The 23,279-nt window shown below is 38.3% G+C and overlaps 1 protein-coding gene across 4 annotated transcripts in view; it reads right to left on the reverse strand.

Annotated features, from left to right (window-relative positions):
• Positions 1–4,569: 4,569 nt before the first annotated feature.
• PCF11 (PCF11 cleavage and polyadenylation factor subunit) overlaps positions 4,570–23,279 on the reverse strand; it is a 28,801-nt gene continuing 10,091 nt past the window's right edge. Inside the window, exons 6-16 of one of the 4 annotated variants that reach the window (XM_021926368.2) lie at positions 23,035–23,218; positions 22,841–22,931; positions 20,347–21,914; positions 18,407–18,503; positions 12,963–13,082; positions 12,378–12,480; positions 9,078–9,261; positions 8,345–8,500; positions 7,861–7,953; positions 7,287–7,322; positions 4,570–5,696 (exon numbers count right to left, since the gene is read on the reverse strand). In XM_021926368.2, the coding sequence (XP_021782060.2) occupies positions 5,481–5,696; positions 7,287–7,322; positions 7,861–7,953; positions 8,345–8,500; positions 9,078–9,261; positions 12,378–12,480; positions 12,963–13,082; positions 18,407–18,503; positions 20,347–21,914; positions 22,841–22,931; positions 23,035–23,218 (2,848 nt within the window). In that variant the 3' untranslated portion in view covers positions 4,570–5,480. Of the gene's footprint in view, positions 5,697–7,286; positions 7,323–7,860; positions 7,954–8,344; positions 8,501–9,077; positions 9,262–12,377; positions 12,484–12,962; positions 13,083–18,406; positions 18,504–20,346; positions 21,915–22,447; positions 22,932–23,034; positions 23,219–23,279 lie in introns of all 4 variants that reach the window. The other 3 variants (XM_003910487.3, XM_009187022.2, XM_009187021.2) reach the window with 3 other exon arrangements.

A 23,279-nucleotide genomic window follows, 5' to 3' on the forward strand; every position in this document is an offset into this window, starting at 1 on the left:
TATTGGCTCAAGAGTCAAAAAACTTTAATAAATTGGTAATTATTAATGTCATAATCAGTCCCCAATAAATGTCACCAGGAACAAAGCATAGAGAAAGATGGAGTACTTCCCAACTCTGAAGCTAGCATAACCCTAACAGCTCTAACCATGGTAAAATTTCAAATTCACATTGCCCATGAACCAACTGGTTGTGAGATCTTCAAAATAACTTGCTCAGATGTATGTAGTATGATAGTCACCATAAAACTTTGTGATTGTGAATAATTAGAAATTTTAATATCTATCAGTAAAAGAATAGCTAAATTATGCTGCAGTCATCATACAAAATACTACACAGTGGTAGAAATGCAGATCTGTGTGCCTTAATCTACATGGAAAGAGTTGTAAGGTATAGGCAATGAAAAATGGTGCAAAACAATACATATGTGATCTCATTAAATTTTTAATTTTTTTTTAATTTGGAAAGGGTCTATACTGAATTGTTAACCCAGTAGTCACTTTATAGACCAAGAAAGAGGGTATAGAAGGAGACTATATTTTATACTTGCATTATTTGATTTTTAAAATGTTAATCCTAAGTAAAAATACAGAAGAAGAGAAAAACATGTGCCATCACATGAAGCAAAAAAAGATAGTTCTAAAGTGAGTGTGGGCTGGGCACAGTGACTCACGCGTGTAATCCCAACACTTTGGGAGGCTGGATTACTTAAGGTCAGAAGTTTGAGACCAGCCTAGCTAATGGGGAAACCCCGCCTCTCCTAAAAATACAAAAATGACCTGGGTTTGGTGGCGGGTGTCTGTAATCCCAGCTACTCAGGAGGCTGAGGCACGAGAATCACTTGAATTTAGGGGTCAGAGGTTGCAGTGAGCTGAGACCACGCCACTGCACTCCAGCCTGGGCAACACAGCGAGACTCTGTCTCAAAAACAATAAAGTGAGTGTAGTCCAGAAGAGATTAAAGAAGCTAAGAAAAGCACACTGGTTTTAGCAAGAAGTCATTGATAATAAGTAATTTTAATTAAAAAGCTAAGATGCAATATCCAGACTGCACAGGATTTCAAGGTAAGTGCCTGACTATGGAAGAGGTTTCTTACGTGAAACAGGGTTCCGAATACATCCTGGAGTGGTCATCTCAGTATTCTCAAGAATTGGAACTTCTAGCGAGTAGGAAGGTATGATTCCAGTTAGTAAATATGACTAGTCCTCCACTTCTACCTCAGTATTTCCAAAGTGGGGTGATAAAGCAGGAGATCATAAATCAGCTTTTTACATCTCGTTTCAGAGAAGGGAGCAGGGCCAACCCCAGGCAAAAAAAAAAATGAAGTGGATATTGGTGACGGTGTGTACTTCTTTCTGCCTGTATGCCATTTTCTCTTGTTTCCCAGTCATTCTTGTTCTCCCTTTGGTGCTCACTCCCAAATCCTCACTGGGATACTTCATGGGTACCTTTTGGCTCTTACTTAGCTACTCTTCCCCACCTGCTCAACATAATGCCCATTATCTCTGGGAGCTGACCCCATTTAGGATAAGGAAAAAACTTCCCAATTCTAAAAGAGTTCAGATCTTTCTTGATAATAGTCTTTATTTTCCATTTCTACCTCCAGTTTACCAGAGTCAGCTACATTTTTCCACCTGCAGCATGGTAGATGCTTCCTTAGAGTTTCCTGAATATTTTGTATAAACCTCCATTAGGGTACTTAGTACTGAATTGTAAGGTCAGTCGTATAAAAAATATGTATATACTAAGCTGTTATATGAGAATGTTTTAATTTTTTATATGTAATTATTTTTCTTCTCAAAGCTTATTTTTAGCTGAATTGCAATGAGATTGCTTTCTATTTTCCAAAGCATCGAAGTTGGAAATTTTCAGTGGGAAAATTAAAACCAGGAGTATATATACTTAATGAAATATTTAGATTTTAGGAAACATATGCTATTCCTTTTATTTGTTCTCTAAAACTTCAACTCAATTTAAGAGAAAATGTTCCATCATTTCTGAAGCTTCCTTTAGTTTACTGCACTTTATGGTGAGAGATTACTAATTCTAGCTAACAGTGTTATGTATTGACTCTATTTTATCTTTGGGGATGCTGTTGATCTGATGCTGATTTCTGAATTATTTACCAGATCTGGCTGTTCGTTAGAAAAAACTATGGAGCTTCTTAAATACTAGAAGTGCCCTGGATGAGAATCAACTCAATGAGACTCTCCAAAGATTAGGAATCTCTTAATATTCACTAATTCTAAGCCGGGTGTAGTGGTATGCACGTGTAATCTAGTTACTTGGGAGGCTGAGGTGGGAGACTGGCTTGATCCCAGGAGTTCGAGGCTAGCCTGGGCAACATGGTAAGGCCCCATCTCTAAATTTTGTATTAAAATTCGTTTTAAATTCACTATAAGTAATTCTAATGCACCGCCAAATATGGGGCAGAACTGGATCACTGCCTTACCTCTGGCCTTCTACCTCAAAGAGAAAATAAGAATTGAACTCAATCCCAACTGTAAATACTAGTGGCCATCTTGGAGAACACTGGCCCACCTCCATTCCAAAGCTAATCCTTCCTGTGATTTCATTTTTTTTTTGCAACGTTCCTCTGGTTTTTCATATATTTGGTAGAGACGGAGTTTCACCATGTTGCCCAGGCTGGTCTTGAACTATACTCAAGCAGTCTACCCACTTCATCCTCCCAAAGTGCTGGAATTACAGGCATGAGCCACTGCCCAGCCCTTCCTGTGCTATTGTTGATGCTATCTCATTACAGCCTTGAGACTGGTATACTGGTCATCTCCATCTTCAACCCATTTCTCCACTGAGCTCCTCTTAACATGCTAATGCCTTTCCTATTTGTCTAACTACAATTTAATCTCTGGAGTTAAACTTCATTTAAAAAAATAGCTTTTAATATTTTGTTACCTCTCATCCACACTACCCATTGCACCAGGTGTTGGCACCCATACTCAGCTGTTCTTGGGTCAACAGAGTATTTCTCAATCTTACATATTTTCTTGACTTTATTTTGTTGACTACCTTGTCCATTGAAATTTTCTTCCCGCTCACACCTGTAATCCCAGCACTCTGGGAGGCCAAGGCGGGCAGATCACTTAAGGTCAGGAGTTCAAGACCAGCCTGACCAACATGGTGAAACCTCGCCTCTACTTAAAATGCAGAACAGCCAGGCGAGGTGGTGGGCGCCTGTGATCCCAGCTACTTGGAAGGCTGAGACAGGAGAATCACTTGAACCTGGGAGGGGGAGGTTGCCGTGAGCCGAGATTGTGCCACTGCACTGATCAGCCTGAGCAACAGCAAGACTGTCTCAAAAAAAGAAAAAAAAAATTTCCCATTGCTGGTTTTCCCATTTGCTTTCTGACCTTCTCACCTACCAGTCTTTGTTCCCCTATCCTTGACCCTCTTCTCCATGTGGATACCATTGATACACTTTTAGGTTTGCATGTCACCTTCCTTTTAGAATGTTCCATACCTGTAAGCAGTTGATAAAAGCTATGATGGTTTCCCCAGAAAAATGTACAACAGGAAGGTTTGCCTGCATTTTTGGATTCACAGACCTCAGTTCTATGGCAGTGTTCATATACTTAAGTTCAGCTGTCACCTGTGTTTACAACTCAAATCCAATGGCTACCAGTTTTCCCACTGGACCTCTCTGCATTTAGCAGTCTCTAAAATTGTATTCACTTGATTCTTAAAAAACAAAAACTTAAATGCAGATAGGATGTCACCTCTGTTTAAAATTTCTAGTTGCTGCTCTGGTCATCAGTTTAATAAAAATTCCTTAACATGACCAAGAAGGCTCTTCACTACTTACAAATAAAGGCCGGGCACATGGCTCATGCCTGTAATCCCAGCACTCTGGGAGGCCAAGGCAGTAGGATCACTTGAGCCCAGCAATTCGAAACCGGCCTGGACTACATAGTGAGACTCCATTTCTACTAAAAAAAAATTAAAAATAATGGTTCATCATAATATCCTATTCAAAACTGAGTTTTAACCATAAGAAGTCAACTTTTGAAAGCACAAAGTATTTCAGGCCTTTACATTTGCTGTTCATTTTCCAAAGATACCCTTCCTATCAGTATGGACTCTACTCCTGGTTATCCTCCAAGACTCAAATATCACCACATTTGTAGTATCTTCCTTAAGCCACCTTCCAGTAGTTTGGTGTGCTTATTTCTATCCTAACAATTTGGGGGTATCTTTTGAAATTGCAGAAATTGTATGGAATTAGATGAAACAAAGCCACGTTCAAATTCTAATAAAAATTTTGAAGTGAGTGGCTTAATTTCATCTGTAAACTGGGGACACCATCTACCACATAGTTATTGGATGTGAATACCAGAGAAAATACATGTAGAAAGTGCTAGTGCCTGCCACATAGTATGTGCTCAATAAAACTCAGTGTTTTATATGCTTATGTCCAATAAATGGCAGAAAAGACTAACCTGTCTCAGAGTGCCTGGCTCATAGCAAGTACCATGTTCATGTTTTAAAAAACAGATGAAAGACAACAAAAAAGTCACATTCTAAAGCTTTTCAATAAAGAAATACAAACAAAGTTTCTTCATCATTCTATTTATTACATGTATGAATATTAACATCTCATGGTGTCCATCTAAGTCAAAACCAACAAAAGAAAAAAGTTAACCATATCTCAAGCGAACATTCTTACAGATTCCCGTTACTTAAAATAGAAATATGTTCATCTGCATTAAATCATTTGACAATTTGAAAAATGTCTTCCAAAAAAAATCACCTTTAGTACTTAAATATATTTGTTAATTGTTTGATGGCATCAGTGTCCAAGTTCAAGAATAAAAGTTGCTTCATTAGATATTTTCAAAAGTGAACATCTGGATGGTTCTCTATAGCTGGAGATGTGTGTGTGTGTATATATATATTCATATATATATATCTCTGCAAATATGTCCTATTTTGTCTTTAAAATTTTTTCAAAATCTGGCTTTTCTATTTGAGAAAAGCCCTATGGTGCTCTCTCACAACCCCCTTTTGAAGGATGAAACTTCAAACTTTGCTTCTTTAATCAGTGGGAGGCTACTAGAAAAAAAATCTTATGTTGAGGTTGCTGTTCAATTCCATTTTTACCCAATAAAAAGTACAGAAACTATTTGATGGTGTGCATAAATATTACACTCCATGAATAGCAAAAATATTTTTTATTTATAATTTACAGTTGCACAGTGAAAAATCGTACATTTTTACACATACAATTTCATTTTGTTAAATTTGCACACATCTACAGAACTTTCACACAACAAGCACCTGAAACTCTGCAGGCAGTAGGAAATGCAAATACTAAAATGTATTTATTAACCAAATGATAGCTGAAGGCCCTGCCTCAGCTAGACAATTTATATAGATATGTCTATATATACATAAAAAAATTCTTCACCTTCTAGATCCAACAGCAGCTTTTTTAAAAAAGAAAAACATACCTTTCTCATTTTATTTAAACTGACTCAACTGTGTCATTTTCTGTTTTAATTTCAGAGGGTGTTGCTATGCTTTCCTCTGTACAAGCTGGTGGTGTATCAATTCGTTCTTCCTTAACTTTGGGACTTTCACAGGGTTCCTGCAATTCGTTTTTGACAATGTTCAACATAATATTCAAGGGGTTTTCAGCTGGTGTCTTGCTGGGAGATGGTGTACAATCAAATGAAGATGTCTACAAAATGAAAGGCCCTATGAGTACTGATGAAAGTTAAAAATTCTCACATTAAATGACATTTAGTTTTGTAAGACCCTTGTATGGACAAGAGAACACACAACCAAATGCAAATGAAACACCTGCCTCCCAACAAAATGTGCCATAAAGACAACCAAAAATAAAATATATATTGCACATTCAATATGTACTCAGCAGTGAGCTAAGCAGCAGCTAAGTTGGAGGACATTATACAGCCAAAAAAAGTTGATTAGACATGCTTCTACATTTTAATCTCTACATAGATGTTAAACTCATACATATATCCTGGGACTTGTTACTACCCTAATTTCAAATAGTCTGAGGATTTTTTAAATCCCCACAAACCATGATCCTCAACACTAGTCTTCTGACAACTTAAATAAACCTTCCAAAATGCCTCCAACCCATTATCTCTAAAAACCTATTTGTTCCATTACTTGGTTTTAAAAACAGCCTACAAATATGACCATTTGAACTTTTTTTTTTTTTTTTTTTTTTGAGACAGAGTCTCACTCTTGTCGTGCAGGCTGCAGTACAGTGGCATGAACTCAGCTCACTGCAACCTCCACCTCCTGGGTTCAAACAATTCTCCTGCCTCAGCCTCCCAAGTAGCTGGGACTATAGGCACCCACCATCACGCCTGGCTAATTTTTGTATTTTTAGTAAAGACAGGGTTTCACCATGTTGGCCAGGCTGGTCTCGAACTCCTGACCTCAGGTGATCCACTCGCCTCGGTCTGCCAAAGTGCTGGAATTACAGGCGTAAGCCACCACGCCCAGCCGACCATTTGAACTTTTAAGGCCAAAAACGTATCGTTTTTAGATTCCATATGTGATCATTAAATAAAGTATACCTATTTTGGCCGGGCACGATGGCTCATGCCTGTAATCCCAGCACTTTGGGAGGCCAAGTGGGGGTGGATCACTTGAGGTCAGGAGTTCAAGACCAGCCTGACTAATGTGGTGAAACCCTGTCTCTACTAAAAGTACACAATTAGCCAGGTGTGGTGGCGCACGCCTGTAATCCCAGCTACTTGGGAAGCAGGGGCAGGAGAATCGCTTGAACCCAGGAGGTGGAAGTTGCAGTGAGCTGAGATCGCTCCACTGCACTCCAGCCTGCCCAATAAGAGCGAAACTTTGTCTCAAAACAACAAAAAGAATATACCTATTTAGATGGCTGAATAGAGATGGAAGAAAAAAAAAAGTAAATGCTACCCATAGCTCTAGAAACCTATCTCCACCATGATATCTTCACTTTTCCTCACATTTCTTTGGGCCTAGTGGACTAGTAAAAGACACCATGATTCAAGTGAATAAAATGCAAGGAATGATAAATTTCAAAATTTTAATTGTTTGCATATCACAGAAAATGATATTCATATATGTCAATTCTGTCACTCTGGCACCAGTTTTTACTGAACAACCTAAGTGCTACATCAAAAAACAAAAACAGTTCAATATATTAAGTTTAAAGTAACAATACTGCTCTGATGCAAAAAAAAAAAAAAAACTGAAAAGCAAAATTTATTAATGCAAATGAGAGCAAATACAGTAACCAAAAAGAACTTACATTTTGATAATCTTCATAACATGATGGATGATAAATCTGAAGCACAAAGAAAAAAAGTAAATATGTGCATATTCATTTCTAGTGGGCTATTCTGATACGATTTTTCTTTTTAACTTTAAACCAGAAGATAGTCTTTGGAAAGAAGACAAAAATTATTTGGTCCTAAAATGGATAAAACCAAATTTTCATCCTTATGCTTAAAGAGTCTGAAAAACTCTTGGCCCTAGTATTTAAGTATCTTTGCTTTGTTTTCAGCACAGTAGAGTTTGATGATGAAACATAAATCCACAATCAAAATAGTGTGGGTGGAGAGAAAAACGACTAGATTCAGAAGACCTAGTCCTGGGTCTGTCACTGACTAATAGTGCAACCTCCTATGTAAAGTGAGTACAGAACCGGGTAACTGCTAAGATCCCTTCTAATTCAAGCATTCTATTACTAAAGTCCAATACCTTTTTTATTACGACCAAAAATCAAACAAAAAGTATTACAAACCCCCTCCTTTCAAAGTAATGTGTTAACCCAACAAAAAAATACTAATCTTAACACTTCCTTATAAAGAAATGAAAATTACCTTTCCATCTACTCTAATAGCATTTTTCAAATGCCATTCCTCCTCCTCTTCATCCCAGTATTGTTCAAATTGTTCTTGACAGATTTCACAACTCTAAAATATAATCATATAAAATGAAATTTACATAATAGGCCATATTTAACCCCATTAAGTAAAAATATACAAACATTTTGTTAAGTGGAGTAAGCAATTTATGAGCGTTCCAAACGTTTGAATAATGTCCAATATATACTATGATTCAAAATACATTTACAGGATTCTGTCAATCTTTCCAGCAAAAAGAGTAAACATTTCACTTCTTGTGGCCACTGTAGTTATGAAACTCAAAGCTAGATTATAAAAATAAAATTGAAGAGTAGAGCTTTCAAGAAGTCTTAAAATCATTAAAACAAGGATATAAATATAGTGATATGTTTGTGAGTATTTACTTAAAGGAAGTGAGGGACACTCCCACTGGGAGAAAATTTAAACGTTCTTCTCTTACCTCAACTGCTCCAGCTGGTCCAGCAGGTACACTTTGGAACTCTTTTTCTTTAGCAGCCTCTTGAGTTTTGAGCACAACTTCTTCATGCACCTTTTCAAAAAACTGGCTCTTTGCCCGTTCTTCCAGATCAGCTATCTCCTCAAATTCTATCCAGTCCTTAAAAGGAGTTGATTTTCAAAAGATTATTCCATTTATTTCTAAATTTTTACTGTGTATCTTCAATATAATGCCATTTAAAGGTAGGGGTACGTTATTTTCTACATTATGCTCTAATATTATTTAAAATTATACTTTGAGACATATAACTAATGACAACATAAAACAACCAATAATTAAGATCTTTTCCAGTAACTCTATAGTTACAACTACTAATTCAAAAAAGGTAAGTTTCAAATACATTGTTTTTTACAAAAAACAGCGCCAGAGCCTTGGAATTTTAGAGCTAGAACAAGCCTGTATGCTACACTCTAATCTTAATTAAAAAATAAAAAAAATCTTCAAAATTCATTTTTTTAAAAATCTGTTTATATTCTAGAGGTCAAATTTTATTCAAGAAATTTACATGTTAGAGTCCAACAATTATTAAAATTATTAAATTTTAATTATTGAATTATTAAATTATCTATTAAAATCATTAAATTTTAATAATTATTAAAATTACTAAAATTAATATACTTTTAGAATGATATAATTTAAGTCTAAAAGATACTATGGAGGCACATGGGTTACTTACTGTTAAACTGTAGTACCAACGTCTATGAGTGACTTTTCTGCTAACATCCTTTTCAGTTCTATTTTGCCGATAATGCCAGTCCAAATGATCTGCATAAACATCTGTCTGTGATGTTGTAAACCTCATTCCACAAGAGTAACACTGAATACCAGTGTACAGTCGATTTATAACACTGTCATAACGTCTATTTTGAAAAAGAAATAATCTTTAGTGTTGATAATATGGCTTAATGGCCTTTAAAAGCCAATTAAAAATATTTCAGTTTTCCATATCGTAACAATGGTGAAACCAAGAGCTGGCTGAAACAGTTAATACCCAAAGATCAGTATTATTCTCTAACAATGTGATTGACCTTCTTTACCTTAACTTTGGTGACTTTTGCAACATGGAGCCTGTCTTCTTATTGATAGCCCTGACCCAGTTATTTATTTCCTTTTAGCTAAAAATGAAATGATCCTGTGCTAGCTAACAAGGCAATAGTTAGCTTATTCTAGTTTGGAGTCAAGATGGACATGCAGTACAGTTAAATTTCACCTCTCTAGATCTTTGGCATTCTGAATAATTCAACTTCTCCACTCTGGTGTAACAGTGAAAAAAGTACAGAAGAAATAATACTATGGATAACTAAAGAGAAAACTTAGAAGACCACTGGGAAACAAGTTTGCCGTGGTCAGCAAATAATTAAGTTTTTTAAATTCTGGGCTCCCTATTTGGGAAGAAACAGGTATATATAGAAGACAAAGTAAGAGAACAAACAGAGCAGTTACTAACTCCAAGAAAAAAAAAATAGTCGGTCACGGTGGCTCACACCTGAATTCCAGTATTTTGGGAGGCCAAGGCAGGAAGATCACGAGGTCAGGAGTTCAAAACCAACCTGACGAACGTGGTGAAACCCCGTCCCTACTAAAAATACAAAAATTAGCTGTGTGTGGTGGCACACGCCTGTAATCCCAGCTACTCAGGAGGCTGAGGCAGGAGAATCACTTGAATCGGGAGGCGGAGGATGCAGTGAGTCAAGATCAGGCCACTGTACTCCGGCCTGGGCGACAGAGTGAGACTCCATCTCAAAAAAAAAATGGTAGAATAAAGCAAAGAACACGGGTACTTTGTTATAGCAACAAATAAACATCTAGTCACAATATTAATACTGAATAAAAACATGGAGGGGAGTTAGTAGGACAGGACAAGAGTTGGCTGAATCCACCCCCTGCCCATTTTTTCGGAGACGGAGTCTAGCTCTATGGCCCAGGATGCAGTGGCCCGATCTCAGCTCACTGAAGCCTCCGCCTCCTGGGTTCAAGCAATTCTCCCTGCCTCAGCCTCCTGAGTAGCTAGGATTACAGGTGCCCACTACCACGCCCAGCTAATTTTTGTATTTCTAGTAGAGAAAGGGTTTCACCATGTTACCATGTTGGCCAAGCTAGTCTTGCACTCCTGACCTCAGGTGATCCACCTGCCTCAGCCTCCCAAAGTGCTGAGATTACAGGCATGAGCCACCGCACCCGGCCGAAATCACTTTTGGAAAGTTAAGAGATTGGCCGGGCGTGGTGGCTCAAGCCTGTAATCCCAGCACTTTGGGAGGCCGAGACGGGCGGATCACGAGGTCAGGAGATCAAAACCATCCTGGCTAACACGGTGAAACCCCGTCTCTACTAAAAAACTACAAAAAAAAAACTAGCCGGGCGACGTGGCGGGCGCCTGTAGTCCCAGCTACTCGGGAGGCTGAGGCAGGAGAAAGGCGTGAACCGGGCAGGCGGAGCTTGCAGTGAGCTGAGATCCGGCGGCTGCACTCCAGCCTGGGCGGCAGAGCAAGACTCCGTCTCAAAAAAAAAATTAAAAAAGAAAGTTAAGAGATTATGTCCAGATGTGATAAATCAAGAAAGAGAAAATTATGTATATTATAAGAAATAGGTGGCTCAAACCTGTAATCCCAGCACTTTGGGAGGCCGAGGCGGGGAAGATCACTTGAGCCCAGGAGTTCGAGAACAGCCTGAACAACATGGTGAAACCCCATCTCTACTAAAAATACAAAAATTAGCTAGGCGTGGTCATGCGTGCCTATAATCTTAGCTACTCAGGAGGCTGAGGCAGGAGAATCACTTGAACCTGGGAGGTGGAGGTTGTAATGAGCCGAGACAGTGCCACTGCACTCCAGCAAGGGTGACAGAACAAGACTCCGTCTCAAAAAAAAAAAAAAGAGGTAAATGCCAGAAAAAATAGTTTGAAAAGATAAACAAATAAAATGATTGCCTCTAGGGTACAGTGTTGGGTGAAGGAAAAAGGCATGCCATCTTGTATTAAAAGCTTTTATGTGCAAGTATTACTTTGAAAAAAATGATTTTACATTATAGTATCCAATTCAAATTAAAAAAATGATTCTAAGAATGAAAAACTCATTTGCTGTTTTATTTTTTATAAAGTACTCACAGGATTAATGAATTCATTCACTAGAAAAAGCTTTAAATATTTTTTATAATACAATAGAAAATTATGAAAAGATATGCACCATATGTTAACAGCTGTTATCCATAAAGTGAGAGTTGTGTTTTCTTGATTTTATTTACAGTATGTTCTAATTTTCCACAATTAACATTACTTATAAAATGAAAAATAGATTTTAATTGTAAATGCTGGACTACGAAAATCTCATTTCTAAACCTCAAAAATGTAAGAATATCAATACAGAAACAATGATAAACAGAAAATGAAACTAAACAGGAATACATGAGTTATCAATACCTAGTATTTAAACTCCCTAAGTTTTCTGTATCACAAATTAAAAAATGAAAACTTTGAGGGGCCGGGCGCGGTGGCTCACACCTGTAATCCCCAGCACTTTGGGAGGCCAAGGCAGGTGGATCACCTGAGGTTAGGAGTTCGAGACAAGCCTGGCCAACATGGTGAAACCCTGTCTCTACTAAAAATACAAAAATTAGCCAGGTATGGTGGCACATGCCTGTAGTCCCAGGAGAATCGCTTGAACCTGGGAGGCAGAGGCTGCAGTGAGTCAAGATCACACCACTGAACACCAACCTGGGCGGCAGAGTGAGACTTTTGGGGGCGGCCTTTGGCCAAAGTACTTGTACACCAGACATATTTTAAAAGAAGATTTAAAAAAAGGCTTCCCAAAGACTATGTTATGTATATTTTAGCACAGTGGAAAAAAAAAAAAAGACTTCCTCAATGTTAAAACAGTAAAAGGGATAAGGGAAAGGGAAAGCACTAATAGTAACAATGTCCACTGTAACAGTGTTATTAAAGTCACTGCCTCTTTATCTTAAAGAAAATTAGATTACATACTGTTTCAATTCTTCAACTGTAAAATTAGTAAGATCTGGAACATCTTGATCTTCATTTTGATCTTCCTCCTCTTCAGGGGGAGGCTGAGCAGCTACTTCACTTACTTCTTCAATTAAGAAGAGACACACAAATTTCTTAATACCATTCTCCATATATTCTTATAGAGAAATCTACCTAATCTATTCAGTGCTTCTGATCTCAAGTTTACTGGCCAAGGAACCTAATACAATTTTTTATTTTGATATGTGATGTTAACTCTGTTCTCTTAAAAGTCATCTATAATAAAAGTCATTTATTTCATCAATATTCAAAATCTTTTCAAAAGTTAAATTAACATAAAATTACTGGTAAAAAGCCGGCACATTAGGTATGTTAGTTAACTGAAAAATATGTCCACTATAAGATAGTTCAATCTTAGGAAATCTAAAAGAATTTCATTATAAACCAAAAATCAAAACTAAAAGGTATACCTACGAATTCAATTATTGTAAGGACCTTTATCATAACTTATATCATTATATTATATCATACATTTCAAAAACTTAATGAAGCTTTGTGTACATTTAAGTATAAAATCACACTTACGTGTTGTAGCTGAATCAGGTTGGGACAATTTGAGAATTCCTGTTTTTAGCAATTTTGAAAACAATTCATTTACATCCACTTGACTGAGATGATTATCAGGATACGCCTTAGGGAGTGCTCCTAACAGAAAAAAAAAAAGAAAAAGAAAAAAAACCACTCTTAAAGTGAATGTAGAACTTAAAGATGCAAATTATACTAAGCATTTTTCAAAGTTTTCTTCAAGATGTCCTGCCAACAGTAAATTTGACAAAACCTTATTAATTAGTTTAATTTCAAAAGTCCCTAAGATTATCCTTTTAATTTAGGTCTACAAGTCAGCACGACTTGAGAATATATTCCTTTTTCCTTTTTTCATTTTTTATTATATTTTTAAGTTCCAGGGTACATGTGCACAACGTGCAGGTTTGTTACACAGGTATACATGTGCCATGTTGATTTGCTGCACCCATCAACTCGTCATTTACATTAGGTATTTCTCCTACTGCTATCCGTCCCCCAGCTCGCCACCCCCCGACTGGTCCCGGTGTGTGATGTTCCCTGCCCTGTGTCCAAGTGTTCTCATTGTTCAATTCCCGCCTGCAAGTGAGAACATGCAGTGTTTGGTTTTCTGTCCTTGTGATAGTTTGCTTAGAATGATGGTTTCCAGCTTCATCCATATCCCTGCAAAGGACATGAACTCATCCTTTTTTATGGCTGCAAAGTATTCCATGGTGTATATGTGCCACACTTTCTTAATCCAGTCTATCATTGATGGACATTTGGGTTGGTTCCAAGTCTTTGCTATTGTGAATAGTGCTGCAATAAACATACATGTGCGTGTATCTTTATAGTAGCATGATTTATAATCCTATGGGTATATAACCAGTAATAGGATTGCTGGGTCAAATGGTATTTCCAGTTATAGATGCTTGAGGAATCGCCACACTGGACTTGAGAATATATTCTAAAACAAATGCTGAGAACAGTGAAAACAATGACCCTTTATGCTCCCTTCTCCCATGCAATGCAGCACCACCCCATCTCCAACTTTCCACCTTTCTAATTCTCTCTTCCTCATCTTCTAAGTATACTGGAAAAGGTAGTTTTATATAGATGAAATAGTTTATCACCTCTTAGCACTAAGCCTAAGTGGAAGTACTCCTGACCTCAATGCTCCCTGACATAACAGAAGAACTGAAACAGGGAGATCAATCAAATGGCTCAGAGTATACCTGCTCCTATGACCTTTGCTAAAAAGTATACTGCCCTTGCAAAGCAGCTCAGGCTATTGCTGAAAAGGTGTCATGGTTACTAAAGCTTCAATAACTTGAATAAATTAGATAAGCCTAACAATCTTGTTTTGCTTGATGAGGAATCCTCATTGGTGAGGAATCATTCCAGTCCCATATTTTTCCAAGCACTATTCTAATAATTGTGATTCTTTGTGTGTGTGTGTGTGTTTTGAGATGGAGTCTCGCTCTGTCGCCCAGACTGAAGTGCAGAGTGCTCGGCTCACTGCAAGCTCCACCTCCTGGGTTCACGCCATTCTCCTGCCTCAGCCTCCCGTGTAGCTGGACTACAGGTGCCTGCCACCACGCCTGGCTAATTTCTTTTTGTATTTTTAATAGAGACGGGATTTCACAGTGTTAACCAGGATGGTCTCGACCTCCTGACCTCGTGATCTGCCTGCCTCGGCCTCCCAAAGTGCTGGGATTACAGGTGTGAGGCACCGCGCCCAACCATAATTGTGATTCTTTAACTCAACTATGAAAACAATACTTTAGGCCAGGTGCAGTGGCTCACAGCTACTCGGGAGGCTGAGGCACGAGAATCATTTGAAACCGGGAGGCGGAGGTTGCAGTGAGCCAAGATCTCACCACTGTACTCCAGCCTGGACAACAGAGCGAGAAGACCCTGTCTCAAAAAAAGAGAAAACAATATTTTAATGTATTTGTATGTCACTGTGATGCATCTCACTACACGTAAAGTTCTGAACCACTAAAAATTCCTCTTAATGGCAAAAATTCAATTTGCATCCACATACACATAATCCCTACCTTTAGACACTGTATACTCTACACTTACTCTACTGCCTTATGTATAGTAAGCTAATTAATGTCTGTTCAAACTAAATGACTGAATACATGAATGAATAGATCAACTTCAATAGTTAATCAATTACAGTAACATTTAGCTAACTAGTTTAACCTTTACTTTCCATTAAATCTAAGATGCATAATTAGCTATTCACATGTCTGAGGGTAGGCAAGTCTAGTAACCAAGCGCATAAACTGTGGAACCAGACTCCTGGGATTTTAACCAGAAATTCCACTTTCTAGTTGTATGACATAATCAAGTTCCTTGTCTATGCCTCAGTTTCCCATGCCTGTACAAAGGGTAATAATAGTTCCTACCTAAGTACCAATCCTAAGATTGTTATGAGGTTAAATGAATTAATATTTGTAAGGAACTGAGGTGTTTAGCATTATTATGTGGTTTTTGTTAAACCAAAAAAAAAAAAAATCAGTAGCCTTTCTATACTATAAAGCTCTTTGAGGTCAAGTGTGGTGGCTCCCAATACTTTGGGAGGCTGAGGTGGGAGGACTGCTTGAGCTCAGGAGTTTGACACCAGCCTGGGCTACATAGTGAGCACCCTCTTTAAAAATAAATAAATAAATAAATAAAAATTTTAAAAAAACTTTAAAAATAAAGCTCTTTGAAGGATGAACCTTATTAAATTCATCCTAGCATACAGCAGATGACTAATATATGTCTGAATGAATAAATGAACATGGGTATATTTCCTACTAGAAAAGGGATGTTTACACTTTCCAGTTAGAGAAGGAACCTTGAGAGAAGCTAAATATAGCACACTGAAAACTGCTGACACCTCTTGTAAGAGTAAGAAGAACTTGAAGAACGAAGACACACCTAATGTCCCATTCAATACATCCAAACGAGGGGAATAATTGTGATTTCCTCTGTGACACTGCTATGCCCTGTACACATACACATAGAACCCAAGGTTGTAAAAGCAAAACAAGGCTGGGCACAGTGGTTCATGCCTGTAGTCCCAGCACTTTGGGAGTCAAGGCAGGTGGATCACCTGAGGTCAGGATTCAAGCCACCCTGACCAATATGGTGAAATCCTGTCTCTGTTAAAAATACAAAAATTAGCCAGGTGTAGTGGCATGCACCTGTAGTCCCAGCTACTGGGGAGGCTGAGCCCGGGAAAATTGCTTGAACCCGGGAGGAGGTTGCAGTGAGCTGAGATCGTGCCATTGCACTCCAGCCTGGGTAAGAGAGCAAGACTCGTCTCAAAAAAAAAAAAAAAGAAACAAGAAAATTTGTGGATTCTGTAAAGCATCTCATGCCACTAACGCCAATATAACAAATCCTCTGCTCAAAACAAAAACTGAATTCTAAAGGAAAATACATTAACATAACACTTGACAAGTTACAAAGTACTTTTGCATATACTGTACCATTTGATTCTCTAAAAAAAATAAAAAATAAAAAAACTGATACTACCATATCCTGCTTTTTTTTTGGTTTTCTTTTTTTTTTTTTTTTTGAGATAGAGTCTCACTCTGTTACCAGGCTTAAGTGCAGTGGCATGATCTCAGCTCACTGCAACCTCCTCCTCCTGGGTTCAAGTGATTCTCCTGCCTCAGCCTCCTGAGTAGCTGGGACTACAGGGGCCTACCACCACACCCAGCTAATTTTTGTATTTTTAGTGGAGACAGGGTTTCACCACATTGGCCAGAATGGTCTCCATCTCTTGACCTTGTGATCCACCCGCCTCAGCCTCCCAAAGTGCTGGGATTACAGGCATGAGCCACCATGCCCGGCCCATATCCTGTTCACAGAGGAAAAAACTGAACCTCAGGGGAGATACCTGCTTAAAGCCTGCCCATTTATAAAGTAACAGAGTAGAGATTCCAATCCTGGTCTTCTGGGCTTTAGATCCCAAATTCTCTCCTTCTCTTTTCATTATAGTAACAAAATAATAATAATAACAAATATTAATTAGTTGTAATTGTCCATGTAGAAATTAAAAATTAAAAGCTTCCAAATTAATTGAATTTCTTGACACAATTTAAGAACTAATGTATACTGGCCGAGCACGGTGGCTCACGCCTGTAATCCCAGCACTTTGGGAGGCCGAGGCTGGCGGATCACGAGGTCAGGAGATCGAGACCATGGTGAAACCCCGTCTCTACTGAAAACACAAAAAATTAGCCGGGCGCGGTGGCAGGCGCCTGTAGTCCCAGCTACTCGGGAGGCTGAGGCAGAAAAATGGCGTGAACCCGGGAGGCGGAGCTTGCAGTGAGCCGAGATCATGTCACTGCACTCCAGCCTGGGTGACAGAGCAAGATCCCGTCTCAAAACAAAAAAAAAAGAACTAATGTATAAAAAAGATATTGGCTAGGATTTCCTAATTACTTCAGAAGTTTTGGAAAACTCCATAAATTTACTGTAAACTGATTAACTCAATGCTACAATAAAACATGTTTCTGAAACAGCTGTTTCAATGATTCAGAAATGAAAGCAAGTATCACTAATGTATATACTTCCCATTTACCACATATTAAAACTAAAATTCATTCTGCCAGGCATGGTGGCTCACACCTGCCATCTCAGCACTTTGGGAGACTGAAGGGGGCAGATCAGTTGAGGTCAGGAGCTCAAAACCAGCCTGGCCAAGATGGTGAAACTCCGTCTCTACTAAAAATACAAGTTAGCCGGGTCTGGTGGCACGCGCCTGTAGTCCCAGCTACCCAGGAGGCTGAGACAGAATTGCTTGAACCCTGGAGGCAGAGGCTGCAGTGAGGCAAGATTGTACCACTGCACTCCAGCCTGGGTGAGAGAGCAAGACTCTGTCTCATAAATAAATAAATAAATAAATAAATAAATAAATAAAACTAAAATCCATTTTAAAAGTCCTTTTATCTAGTACTAAGCCTCACCCCATAGTAACAAAGATGCTTAACAGTGAACCTGGCTAGGAAAGCCACTTTTTGCTATTTGAGTGCCCATAAAAACATAAAAATTAATCAACTTTTTAATGCAGTATCCTCAGTATTCACTTAATAAATTTTTACTGGATCATAACACGTACTTGAAACATCAAATAATTGAGATTTCTGAGGTTTGTCATTTATTTCATTCTATCTCAACACAGATGTCATACCTTCCTTCCCACCTCCCAGTTTCCACCCAATAGGTTTCCTTCCCTCTGTTCTGTGGACTACAAGTCCCCGCTAACCATCTCTAGCTGTAAATAGGGTCATCCACAATGTAAATAAACTTAGAAAAGGAACAAAAATATGTCAGCCAGATTAAATTTCTCTAAATTAAATATACCTTTGCAAAACTGTCATTTCCTAAAATTCACCAAGTTAGCTATTCAACAAAACAATAATCATTTGTCTTTTGAAAAACAAAGTTCAGAAAGTACATACCTGAAGGATTCTGAACAAATCCAGGATTTTGTGGATGAACTGGTAAAAACTGTTGTCCTTGACCAAAAGCTACTGGCTGAGCAACACCACTCAGAACCTTTAAGAAAAACCTTAATTTTAAGAACATACTTTCTACATTTCAAGTAAAACTTTGAACATCCTAATTACATAAAAATATTCATAGATGTCACAAGGCCTGGCTTAGATTAAGAAAGATAACTAAAGATTTAGTTAGTTTTAGATTTAGAAAAGTAAATCTAAATAAATAAATAAAGATTTAGAAAGGTAACTTGGCTGTGTCACTTCACTTCTAGGTCTTCTACAAACAGGAACAATAAAATCTTCCCTTACCCGTTTCACTGAGGTATAAGTTACTGAGAATGGGTTAAAACTTCTTTGAAAAGTTTAAGGTACCTACTAGAGAGGCAAAGTAAACCCTCAAAAAGGAAAATGTAAGATACCACACAAACATAAGGTAACTAGCTGTGTTACTTTACACAAGTCACTTTACCTTGCTGGTGCTTTCCCTTATTTCACAAATAGAAGAACTGACATAGAGCAATATGACCTATACACAATCACAAGGGCTAGTTAGGAGCAAAACTGAGGCCAGAACTCCTCACCCTTGCCCGTTTTCCAGATATCAAAAGCCTGTTTTAATTAGCAATCTGAATTACCAAGCAGGTAAGTATCCTGCTTGGCCATTATCTTTGTGTACAGTTATAGCTACATTACAAAGTAATCCTGTAAAAGGTCTTGTAAAAGATGTCAAAGGGAATGTTAAAAAATAGAACAACCATGGAGCAAGAACTGCACTGGCAGACAAATACGGTATTTGCAGTCCAGAGGGAGGCAGGACTTCTACATGTTGCTGGTATGTAAATAAATGTCCATTTATAATCCTTCTTCAGTATACATGTGGACTTTTGGTGGTGAGTACACATAATAAAAACCCCACCAATTCTGTGCAATGTAGAAACAAAACTAAGTACCATTCTAGAGTATGTGTCAATTTCTTTCAAGGGTATACAGTAGAATAGATCTAGACAGGTCAACTGTTTTTTCATACGATTAGAGATGAATAGAAGGACTACTTTCTATTAATAATGTTCCTAATGTGCTTTTAAAATCTTCCTTATTTTGTATTTTCTTCCATACAATCTTACTACTATAAAATAAATCTCTCCTAGTAAGAAAATGTCAGCACCTGGAAAAGAAATAAAACTCGGCCCAGGAGAATTTCAGCACGCAAGCAAAAGTAGTCATTCAAAACCAACCAAGTTAATCACAAATTGTAAACATACTACCTTAAAGTTATTTCAGTATGCATTTTAAAATGTATACAGAACAAGTGTAAAAGAATACCAACAGGTAACTGCATGCTTCATAACCAGAGTGTATTTGGAAGGCTATTTGCTACTAAGTTTGCTATGTTGACATTAATATCAAACAATTGTGTTTAACTGAAGTGACTGGAAAGGTGGTAAAAAGTAGAAAAACAGGACAAAGAAAAAAATTGCAGACTGTGAAAGCATGGACAAAATCTGATCTTCTTATTTAACTCAGGTTAATGAAATTCATGGTCAAAGAACAGTCCAAGCAATCAGTTCCATGGCTACTTTAAAGCACATCAGGGCCCAACAGTTCTACAATGCAGACCTCTATGAAACACAATTGTGTAATATTTCAAAAGCTTTAAAGCAAAAACAAAACAAAAAAAAAGCAGAGTTGAAGGTGGGGGTTTGAAACAGCTAAAATCAATTTTGGATTTAAGCTGCAAATTTCATCCCCAAAAGACGCCCACTTCCTTAGCAGGTGGCTTTAGAGTACATTAAAAACTTCTTTCCAATCTATACAATAAACTATGTCCTGAAAATCTTTCTAGAAAGATTAAAAAATGGTTATCTGCATACAACCCAAATTTAGAATAAAAGACTTACCTGTTGAGATGCCTGAATATTTCCTACTGTCATTGGAGCAGGTATATTGCCAAAGTTTCCAAATTGAGAACTCTGAAGATTTTTTTCATCAAAATAGTGTCCAGAAGCTCTGTTAAGTGGATTAGAGAAACTCTGGTTTCCAGGGCCATGTGGTCCATTAAAATTTGGTCCTTGAGGTGAATCAAATATTTGTTCATGTCTTTGGAACTGTAGTCCTTGAGATGGGGCATTAAAAGCATTGCCAGGTGGATCATTATATGGACCAGTCTGATTGAAAGATACTGATTCAAGCCTTTGTGAAGGATGATTGTCAAATCTTGTGCCTTGAAGACCAAGAGGAATATCAAACCTTGATGTCTGCTGATGTTGTGGACCATCAAATCTTTGAGGTACACCATCAAATCTGGGCTGAACCTGCTGTCCAGGTGGTCCATCAAACCTCTGAGGGCCTGGCTGACCAGGAGTCCTTTCAAATCTAGGACCTGGCTGACCATGTAATCCATCAAATCTTGGCAAGAGTGACGGCTGACCTGGCTGCCCATCAAACCTTAAAGCATGACAACCTTCAAATCTTGGACCACCTTGACCCAGAGGCCCTTCAATTCTCAGGCCACCTCCTGGTACAGAAGGACCCTCAAACCTCATTCCACCTCCTTGTTGGACTAAAGGGCCTTCAAACCTGATACCAACCCCTGGTTGGCCATGTGGACCCTCAAACCTAAGGTTTCCACCAAGTTGATTATGTTGTCCCTCAAATCTCAGACCAGCTACTGACTGACCATGGGGGCCCTCAAACCTCATTCCAACTCCTTGCTGTAGCAAAGGGCCCTCAAATCTGATTCCACCTCCTGGCTGACCATGAGGTCCATCAAACCTAATAGCAGCCCCTGATGGACCATGACCCCCTTCAAATCTAAGTCCACCTACAGGCTGACCTCGGGGATTATCAAATCTAAGTCCACCCACAGGCTGACCATGAGGTCCCTCAAACCTTAGACCACCCACGGGTTGACCACGATGTCCCTCAAACCTCAGACCACCCACAGGCTGGCCCCCTGGTCCCTCAAATCGTAAACCACCTGCAGATCCCTCAAACCTCAGACCAGGGGAACCTTCAAACCGAAAACCACCTCCTCCTGCTTGACCAATTGGGCCCTCAAACCGCAGAGGTGTCCCCACTGGTCCTGGAGGACCTTCAAATCTCAAAGGACACCCACCTCCTAGCTGACCTTGTGGCCCTTCAAATCTCAAAGGGCCTCCTCCCCCCATTTGTCCTGGTGACCCATCAAACCGAAGAGAAGCTGGTGTGGGAGGTCCATCAATTCGAGGGCTTAATTTATTAGGTCCTTCAAAAATCATCTTGGTTGGGCCATCTCTTGCTACTGATGGCCTACTAGGTCCATCAAATAATGGTCTGTCTTCAGCTAAAGCTGTAAGTCGCTGATTTGTATCCAGGCCGGCGAATCTTGATGCTGGGCTATCTACAAATGGTTTATCTGAATCTTCATATCGAGGTCGCTTAAGTGGAAAACGATCATTGAATGGAGATCTCTGCTCTTCTCGCACACCTTTTAAAAAGGAAAAAAATTATTTTCACTAAATCTAAAGTTATCTTAAAATCTTCTCTTTTCATATAAATGTTTAGCCAAAGATATAACTATCTCACTATATTAGAGGGGCAGGAAGAGACAGACAGCATAAAGCAGCAGATAAGAGGATGCCCTCTAGAGTCAGACACACCGAGTCACAAAAAAATTCCCATCCTATCAACATACTAATTATTTCATTTTGAGAGCAAGTTATTTAACCTCTCTTTTATTTCCTCTCTGTAAAATGGGGAGAATATATACTTCGTTGTGTTGTTGTGAGGATTAAATCAAATTACATATTTAAAAAACCTAATGAAGTACCTGACACACAACTGGCCTTAGAAATATTAGCTCTCTTCCCTTCCCTTTCCTTAAAGGGAAAAAAGTAACAAAATAAATGGGAAAAAAATGGTACTCTGAACAGTCACAAAAATCCATCCCCACTTAGCTTGTTCATTTTCCCTTCACTGCTGTGTGATTCAATAGGCATAATCTGATTTAACTTTTTCTACCTTTAGCAGAGACTTGCTCGTCATGTCTTCTCCGGCCCTCATGGGGTGAAAGATTCTCAGCATAAGTACGACTCCCAGATATAGGAGAAAGACGTCTTGCTCTTTCACTAAATTGTTCTTTTCTGTCAAACTGTGCTCCACTATTCCTACTTGCATGTTTACTTTTGGATGGCTCACATTCTATTCCAGACAACAAGGCATCAGTCAAAGGGTAGTCAAAAATATCAGGATCTAAGAGATCAAGTCTTGGAAATGAATGCTGAACCTGTGTCCTTTTCAGTTTTGCTTTATGTTCATAGTAGGTTAATTCAGCATCAGATAAGAGAGGTTTCTTTTTTAATCCACCTTTATTTTCTTCTGTAGGACTATCCCGTACATTGCATCTATGTTTACCTTCTTGATACTGAAATAGCTGTCGAATTTGATGCACAACAACAAGGAAGTCATCCTGTGTAATTTCACCAGATGCTAAACGTTCACTCGTCTGTATAGGGGTGATAAAAGGAAATAAAATATTTTAAATATAAAAAAATACCAAAAAAATAGACAAAAGAGAATAATGACATGGGATTAATCATAGTAACTACCTTTTGAAGTAATTCTCTTTTGCTTGCAAGAGTTAACTCTTTAGGAATCTGAAGATTGGCATCTACACTTAATCGATGCTGTTGCTGCTTTGGGGCTCGAGGCGATAAAATTCCTTTAGTGCTTGACCAGCTCTCCCTATGCCTCAGATGAGGAGGTTTACTATGTTCATCAACCTGCTGTAAGCTGAAACCATAAAAGCAGTATGTTACTTTGAAATGTTTTTTAAAATAATACTCAGGACCAT

The sequence above is a fragment of the Papio anubis genome, chromosome 12 (assembly GCF_008728515.1).
Source record: "Papio anubis isolate 15944 chromosome 12, Panubis1.0, whole genome shotgun sequence".
Taxonomy (NCBI): domain Eukaryota; kingdom Metazoa; phylum Chordata; class Mammalia; order Primates; family Cercopithecidae; genus Papio; species Papio anubis.